This window comes from Argopecten irradians, chromosome 12 (assembly GCF_041381155.1).
Source record: "Argopecten irradians isolate NY chromosome 12, Ai_NY, whole genome shotgun sequence".
Classification (NCBI taxonomy): Eukaryota; Metazoa; Mollusca; class Bivalvia; order Pectinida; family Pectinidae; genus Argopecten; species Argopecten irradians.
Window position 1 is genome coordinate 32921115 of NC_091145.1, and position 9636 is coordinate 32930750.

Genomic DNA, 9636 nt, shown 5'->3' on the forward strand with positions numbered 1-9636 from the left:
AACTCAATTAAATACATGCACTAATTAAAAAGGAATTTATGAAAAAAATGGTTCACCAGAACCTGTTACTAATGTAGAATATTATGTTGGGTTTGTTTTGATATATTGTACCTTCCAATCTATTCACTTTAGACTGCATCACGAATGTGAAATGATTATCTGATTGATTGTGAGTGATATGTATCACATCAGGCCATTGCGTATTGCTTGACATAGTCCCATAAACATCTCCTTTATTTATGCATTTCCTGTTCGAACGTTTTCCTTGTAGAACATTTATAACAGATTTACTACGCGGATTTGAAAAGAGGCTGTGAAAACACATTAACAAAACAATCCAATTATCAACCTTTGTGAATTATTAATTACAAATCTTGAGCATTTCTCTCTGTAACACAGTTATCCTGGAGACAGCGATGGCAGATTGCCTCGTTAAGCAATACCTAGAGCCAGCATGATTAACCATTAAGTCGGACTATTGTATCCTCCAAGCGAGAAGAGTTCCCATCGCAATCAATTCGTTTCATTTAACGGCAGTAGACGTATTGTTGTTCTTGGAATATTGTATGATGTCGGTATCGATCTAATTAAGACAGACCAAAGTAGGAAAGTGTGATTAGTACTACTAATTTGTCAAATTTCGTAAACAAGCACACTTCCTCCGTTTTATCGACCAAACAACTAGACTTCTGTTGTATGTTTTCTTGTGTGTGGCTCTGGATCAAGGAATCAGTATCAGTTTAAGATCAGGGTAAACGTAGCAATTTGTCAAATTCGTAAACAAGCACGATTCGCTTTTTATCGAACAAACAGTTAGGCTTATGTTTCTATGTTGTTCCGATTTTTAGTTTTGTTATGATGAAGTTAATCACAACAATATGTATGTTTGTATGGAGACATTAAACACTGTTATAAGATAATGTGATTTTGTATTATGAATTAAGGAAGTGTTAAGCAGTACATACATATTCAGTCCGTCCAAATGTTTAAGCCATCATTCATATTTAATATACGCAGTATGCCTAGTTTAATTAATCAGATGAATTATTAACATTGCACCACTTTAGATCAGGGTTCTTTCGTTCTTAATGTACTCAGTATAACCAGTTCAATTAGTAAGATGAAAGACTAATATCATATCCATTTTCACTTTAGTTCAACAATGTTATTAAGAACGTTCTGTTGTGGGTCCAATATTCAATTTTAAATCGCTATAGAGATCGCTGTGGCTACAGTACTGATAATAAGCATATAAGCAATGTTAAAGCATTGAAATCGCCAATTTAGATATACATCATAGTTCTAAATTATTTTTAGTAATTACTGTTATCAAAAATGGCATAAATGATATAAATTATAACTAATAGTGATGCATTTACGTGCATAATTATTTCTTCACACAAAAAAGAGTCATTAATCAAATATATCAGCGAGTGTATTTGGAATGTACTATTGTTGTTATATAAACCCAAAATATATTTACATAGACAAACTATAATTCTGTTAGAATACGGAAAGTTCCCAGATTAAAATATATATCGTATAGGTAAAACAGCTGCTATTGTTTTATTATTTTAATATTTATTTCAGATTTTTTTTGCAAAAACCGTTTTGAAATTACCAATGTTATTGCATTTATTTGTATGAAGCTGTATTTGACACACAAAAGGATCATAAGCTGTCATTACTGACATTCACACACTGACGAGATGTTGCGTAACATATTTCCATAGCCAGCAATAAAACCAACTATTGTTGGTTGTGAACACTTGTCGAGGGGATGTAGACGGGTAACTGGTATATAAGGACCATGTTAGGTTATAGTGATGTTCATGCGGGCTCATTTCAGATCATTTATTGTTTTGAACTATAGGGTTTGACAATACATTTAAAAGCAAATTTACCGCACTACAACGGCTGGGAAAACAACCGTTAAGAATCGGCTCCTTCAGTACAACAACACATACAACGATTCCTTTGGTTTGGTGTATTAGATTAAGCCAGTGTTATTAAGGACGACTTTCATGTATTTGTATTTATGTAACGGCTGTAGTATATTCGTGTTGCGTTTCACTATGATAGTGGAACTCTGGCCCTGTTGTAGTGCGATGTCACAGAAACATGCAGCCGAAGACACCGAACAAGCACATCCCAACCGGTCACATTATAGTTATACTGACAAAGAGCAAGCCAGTCTTCCAACCCCTTTCTACTGAGCGCAAAGCAAGGGAGATAACTACCACTTTTATAGAAAGATCTTTAACAAGAACACAAACAAGAATATCAATGTTCAGTGTTGTTCTGCGAAACAACCAAATCTTTATGCAATGTCCAAACGGTAATGTTCATTCCATCAAGAAGATTTTCGAAAATATGGTAAAAGTTCTTTTTATTCAATTGTATATCAGAACAAATAAATTTGGAACAGCAAACGACATGATGAATCCGAATTGATTATCAAATATGATATTGATAAATAGTGAAACCACATTTTAACGAAAAATTCTCAAAAATATAATAACCGCTAAAATGTGTATATGTACATAGCTTTATAAGTATTTAATTAGCATCATTGGAAACAAACAAGCATTTTCCGTCCGTCCGAGAAATCAAGCCTTGCCTTCCGATAGAAGTTACCATTATACCCATCCAGATGTGACTGACAAACAGCATTTCATCAACACCGTGCCGTCACGAGGTTTTCTCTCATGGGTATCCATAAAATACAGCCTCAGACGACATGAGTGTATTACATGAGATAAACCAATATTACACCCGTAGGTATGAGAGAAATAAAAAAAAAACAATTTTGTACTCAACATACAGGTGTTTTGGTACATGATGAACTTTAAGGACAACCTGCTGATATGAATATAAGGATTAAATAGAATATAGTATTTATGCAACTCGCCTCTGTCAACAACACACAAAGAATTGTATTTACAGAGAAGCCTACGATCAGACTATCCTTTGTATAAGACGCCCCTTGTTGGCATACCACATGTGGCTGTAGATATTATGATTTATTGACTTTTGAAAGATAGATCCATTTACCACGAGGTTCCATCCCCATCCTCTTAACACAACGCAAATGATCTATAAGTCTGTGTACTTCTCACTAAGGTTGGTCGGTTCTACTCTCGTCCGTTAACTGTTATGAAAGAGAAATATGGTCCATATCTTAAAGGGAGTGTTATTGATTTTCAACCTTGTTTGTGACTAGCTAAAGAGATTTTTGTATGGAGACGATAAGAGGAAAAGTTAAATTTGAATCTGTCAGTACGCAAGAACAGAACGAATATATTCTGACAAGATGTATTTGTTCAGATGTAGGTAATGATATGGGTCAGTAAAGTTAAACTACACAAATCCTCGGGGTAATTGTCATTGAACAGCCGACTTGACATAATGACGTTCACATTTGAAGTGTCTCGGTCACATTGCTTTCAATTATAGATACATGTACTTGTACTTCTACCACATTAATTGGTTCCTATTTAACTCTCACACAAGCTATAAACATAACAGCCGTTACATAATTGTCGGCCGTATTGGTTCGAATCCTGAACACCGTTTAATTGATTGAGAAAGTGGCCTTCAAATAGGACTATTTGTCTTTCAACACACAGTTATATGCATGACATTATAGCTTTCATATAAATTATACATTTCACTGAAGGTCAATCCTCTTGAATCATCATGTTATATTACTCACGTTTCGTTTCTGTATCAACAAAATTATTGAAATTAGATTGTGTTCTATTCAATATTACGTTACACAGGACAAAACAATTTATCTGCAAACAGATCATGGAATTGGGTTTTTATGGCATTTCATTCACTTTTTAAAAATCATTTTTGAAGGTTTAAAACGGGTATTTTAAACTCGTCTCTGTTCAGAAAAAGGATCGTAGTGACCTGAGTAATAACAACTACCGTACGTATATAACAACTCTCGTTTATTCTGAAGTTGGATTTCAATTAGGTAGACCTATGCAAACTCACCATAGAATTGTTCATTTGTTATTTATGATATTTCGTTTCATTCTCTCTAACAGAATATTTGAAGGTTCACAGCACTCACTTTAAACTCTACTGTGTCCATAACATTAATAGTAAGACGATTAATTAAGAGTGTATGTATAACAACGACTCTCGTTTCGTGACTCATATTTAACCTAAAGTTGGATTTCAATTTCACGTTTAGGAAGATACAAACCCACCCAATAATTCTGTGTAGATGTAGACTGGGCAGAAGATTAATGAGGGATCTATAATTAATGGAAAGACACGGAATTTCCGGCGATTCTCAGGGCACCCTAAGACTCAGGTGTGATATAAAGTTGGCAGATCATTTCCAGGTGAGAAATGGAAGGTGTCTTATCGTCCACAATGATTGATTTTGTATCAATATTTTATTTACATTGCCTTAACGATTACGTAACATTTGGCAACGCGAGCTTCCATCGTATTCCTGGAATGGTATCATATACACAAATGAGTTAGATGAACGGCCTTTATTTGAAAGCACAAAGGAAATTCTCACCTGGGCCCAAAAATATCAATTTTATACTCATACCTGAAATGTCAGAGTCAAATACAAAAATACCTTATCGGAGCGACGATCACATTTTTTACATCTCTTTTAATATTGATAATTGGGTTTTTTGTCTTTGGAATGCAAGTGTTGAATTACTGTGACATTATAAGGAAAGATATTAGTATAACAAAAAAGGCGAAAAAGACAATAAAGTTATACACGTAGTTATATACCGATTTTACGTATGATGAATTTCATTTATTTCAATGCGTTGATATACGAAGGTTACTACTTCATGACAAAATAGAACTGTTCACAGCCGCCAAGTGAACGAGCAAACTATTTATTTCGCGAGTATTTTTTATGTAGAAACAGAAATCGACATTTCATCTGGTGCCTCTGATTGAGACGTAGCTCTTGACATGAATACTAATGATGTCAGGACCGATAGTAATTTGATGAAGCTGCATTTCGCATTTTAAGATTCAATTCAGAAAATCGAAATGGATTCGGGTCCTGAATGGACATTGCTTGTTGAATTCGATTAGTACCATGCTGGCATGTTGATGCTTGAAGTCACGTGCAAATGTTATAAACTGATCGCAAGAAACACAACAGAATCTCCATTTATATCTATTGCAATTTCGAATATTGCTGAGTTACCTCCCTTGTTGTGAGGTATCCTTTGGGACGTCACACTCAACACCTAGCCGCAAGGACAGATTATTCTGTATATATATATTTATACACCGGCAGAGCATTGTTTATAAAAAGATTTCAATTGTTTTTTCGTTTTATTTTTGAGCATACTATGTGAAATCACAGGAGGACTTTCTGTCAAGTCCCCTTTGAATCAATGATATTGATGCAATAAAATTATTACATTAATTCCCTTGACATAGAACCTAAACACATCAAACCTTGAGAATGAATGTAACAATATTGGATTATTGTCACTGTATTTCTTATCCCTTATGAGAATTTCTGGGAAATGTCACAACATTTATGTAAATATAATTTGTTTTTTTTTCTTTGTTCTGCCAGAAGAAAAATATTTGAAAATTGAATTAGCAAGACTTTCAAGTGACCTTATTTATTTAATATTCCATTTGAGGAAATAAAAGATAATTTTACTTCGTTGTGCTGTGACAGTATTCACTATATCAACCGCTGTACAACACCAAACATTTATCTCGTACGATCGACATTTCCCCACAGGATGTCAAACCATAAAACTTCGACATCATTGTATGTAAACATGAACACGAACATTAATGCTCCGAATGAGAAACGAGTCTTTGTGGCATTTGAAACATTGGACTTTTATTGTTTTACATCATTTGTGTCTGTAACAGAAAGCAAAATTGAAAACAAGTAATTGCAATCTTCACAATACGCTTTTACAGCTCGTGGTACCGAGGTTAGCAGTATCGATGTGGGTAGGCCTGCTATTTACAAGCACGCTCGGGTTCTGGTTAGACGTGGTATCGCAGAGCGTGCCCTTCTACTGCGCTCATGAATGAATATAGAAAAACAGGAATAGAAAACACGTGAAATTCATCACTTTGGTTCCGTTTTTATTCCGTCTGGAAGCTATGGAAAGCCCCAGTGCGTTTCTGTTTTCTGTCACACGCATGGTGCTGGGACTGTCACGAGGTATGTCTATAACCCAAACTAATAGTGGCTAGTCGTTATGACTAGCATGTAGCGATGATGTTACATCTGTCACCGTGTCATAGTACGTTACCATCGTGGGAGGAAGATCACCGTACTCTACCGACAACTGACAATAGACATTAAGTAGTAACTGTTTTTGAATATCCCACTGGAGAATAATATTACCATTATTTACAAAATGTGACAATCGACGAATGTTAAAATGAACTCAATATTTACATGACTTATAAATACATTACCTATACCAGGAAAAGTTTTATAGTTAAGATTTCATCAACAAATAAACTAGTGAAAATTGACTTGTTTTTAAGCTGCCAGGAAGCGTTTTTATGGAAAATGGATTTGGTTTAAATATCATCAAAATTGAAAGTTGTGACAAAAACTGACTTGTTTTAAGGAATTAAAAGTTTTCTGCAGAAAAAAACCGGATTTAATCAGAGGGATGCCTTACCGCTTCAACAGTAAGTGACACTTTTAAAAGCGTTCCCGGATTAAAAAAAAAACCATCAGAATATAACATTAATTAATAAACATATTAATCTCATTTTTTCTGAAGGTATTAATTTTCCAATCTCATTAACGTTCGCCAATCTACTTGAAGAACAACCCTAACGCAGAATCCTGATGATATGGGTTCCATGTCGTTAGTGTGATCATGTGCGAAAAACAAATGAGCATTTCTAATCACGTAATATTGCGGAGTAGCAGTCGCCGCTTGTCGTGGGAGGAATACGGAGTGCGGTATTACGGGCGGCTTGTCAACTAAACTCGTCTGCACATTGTCATGCAATGTTGTTATAAATCACTTCCTTGGGTGTGATTCCGAGATTATGGAAATACGTGTTTTACCGTCACTGTTATGAATAGATGGTGAAAGGACTTTGAGGATATTTAAATTATCATCAATTTTAAAGCTGAATCACATTTAGTGTGTGGAATCATTTAGACGTGGTGTTTTTTCAATAATTGATTTCTACGAAACAAATTTATCAAAATTTGAATCAAAACTTTTATTGTTGAATTAAGTGTGATCGTATGATTGGTCCGGCAAGTGCTAGTGGACTGTATTATTCGGTGCATCTCAAAGTGGATTACACAATTGCCATTGAACTGGAGTTTATTCCACCTGTTCCTCAGCATGAATTCCTCTGTGATATTCGCCGTTAATTCTACGTTGGATGGACTTACAAAAGAAGAACCTGTCAAACCGTATAAGGCCCTGGTCCATCATGTACCATCAGCGTCCTCCGTAACACTCTATGAGGATACAGGTATGGGAACTGTGACAGTTATAAAAGTCGTCGTGCTTTCTATTATTATCATAATGGGCATATTTGGAAATGTTATGGTAATCTATTCTGTGGTAAGCAACAAACGTTTCCACAAGCCTCCATTTTACTACTTAATCAGTCAGTCAATCTCGGATCTATCTAGGGCTGTGTTCTGTTTGCCATTTATATTGGCGTCCGTAGCCCAAGGATCAGTTTGGCGCCACGGAGATTCGGCATGTACCCTTTTAGCTTTTGCAAACACGTTTTTCGTATTTAGTTCGGCCGTTTCGTTAATGGCTATCGTTGTCGACAGACATTTAGCTATAGTGTACTCCCATTTCCATCGACGGCGATCCCAAGGATTACTGAATTTAGCTATTGTGATACTTGGCTGGCTAGTGTCGTTTGCAGTATCTTTTCCACCAGTGTTCGGAATGGGTACTTACCGATACATTCCGGAGGAATCCCAATGTGCATTCAAACACAAACGTTATCGAAAGAACGATACTTTAGGATTCGTTCTGGTTTTCTCGGGAGTTATCCTAGCAACAATGTTTTTATACGTAAGGATATTTATATTCCTTCGGGATCACCGGAAGATGCGACCGCTCTTCCGCGAACCACCACGAAGTAACAACTGGACATTCTTCGGCCCCGGAGCAAATGCACAAGTTGTGATAAACTGGCTGAATGGGATGCCCATGGGACCACCAGCTCAGATGCCCACAATTACACAGAATCTTAATCAAACCACGGGACGTGTTACGAATTTACGAACGAGGAAAAATGAGCATTTGTGCCGGACATTTTTCATTTTGTCGTTGGCAATGTATTCTTTATGGCTTCCATATTTATTGCAAGCATACATCAGTATTTTTGGAAAAGAAAATTCTGTATCGCCGTTGTTCATCACTGTCTCAGCGTGGCTGACATATTCACAAGTTGGTATCAGTCCCTTTGTTTATATTTTAACCAATAGTTCTTTCAGAAGAAAGCGAGAGATAAAAGCTACAAATAATCCCCATTACGGTCATGAAGCGATACCACTAGAATAAGTACGATAACGTTTTAGATAAATTACATCTGTATTGTAAAATTTTGGTAGTTAAACTGTTGATTAACGAGATTTTCCATGTGCGGGAGGAAATTGTAAATTGGCAATGATCGGTTCGATAGGCCAAACAATATTACCCGTTCATTATCGTCGGAGCTTTATTGAATCCGGCCAATTTGTGTCAAAACAGTAAGTTGCCCTCATATGTTCTGACAGAAAATTACGACAGAACATTCAACTTTATTGCTAGGGAGATGCCGATCAATTTGTACAACGAAATGATCACGTGTATACGAGGACTCAGCATCACACAGAAGCTTGAATCGAGATAAACTACGTCCCTCAAACGTTTGCACAACAATAAAAATTTATTCTAAAACAAAGGAAATGTTATATTGATTTTTTAGCTGTAAAGCAAAGCTTGGCATTCCTGTGAGGGCTCGTCATATATAGATTTAGATCTTTTTAATCAACGTAACATCTATCAGCCTGGGTAACTCAGGGCCTCCCAAACTCAAGTGTTGTAAGCTTTGAGCAATGACTGAGGCCTTTTTTGAGAATGCAGCTTCTAGTCATCTCTTAGTTTGTTTCTTGAAATACACTTCAGCTTAAACTTAAATATTTACTCAAAGTACCAAAAGATTTTTTTTCAATCATGTTCTTTAAAAATGTTGCTCTTAAAGATTTGATCAAATAAATCGAAAACATAGTAATGCATGATTTGTCCTGTTCAAAGACCCCGGTAGTTGTTGAAATTACTCACATATCTCATATGTATCTTTTTATGAGTGAATCTACTAGTAGTACAGCTGGTAAGCGGTTTCATGAATTTATGGATGAGTCCCCTTGACATATACAAATTGTTGCTTATTATGCCACCTTCATCAATGTGAGGCATACTTTTTTATTTTCAAAAAAAATCATTGTATTTATTTGAAACAATTTGTCATATGAAAAATGAGGCCAAAGGTAGATTGCAATTATTTTTGGAATTTTGCATAAAACTAACTTAAAGAAATTACCGATTTGTCGATCAAAAAAGGGGTAAGGGACATATGCTGCTCTTCTGAGCAAAAATAATGGATTGACTGTAC

At 35.5% G+C, this 9636-nt stretch overlaps 1 protein-coding gene across 1 annotated transcript; it reads left to right on the forward strand.

Moving 5' to 3' along the window:
* Nucleotides 1–6779: 6779 nt before the first annotated feature.
* On the forward strand, nucleotides 6780–8892 carry LOC138336547 (probable G protein-coupled receptor 85). The gene has a single exon (XM_069286061.1). It carries the CDS (start codon nucleotides 7356–7358, stop codon nucleotides 8541–8543), a length of 1188 nt encoding a protein of 395 aa, XP_069142162.1. The 5' UTR covers nucleotides 6780–7355; the 3' UTR covers nucleotides 8544–8892.
* Nucleotides 8893–9636: the final 744 nt, after the last annotated feature.

Bases quoted from the DNA above. Each gene is read 5' to 3' on its own strand.
- LOC138336547 (XM_069286061.1), top strand. From the start codon at position 7,356: ATGAATTCCTCTGTGATATTCGCCGTTAATTCTACGTTGGATGGACTT.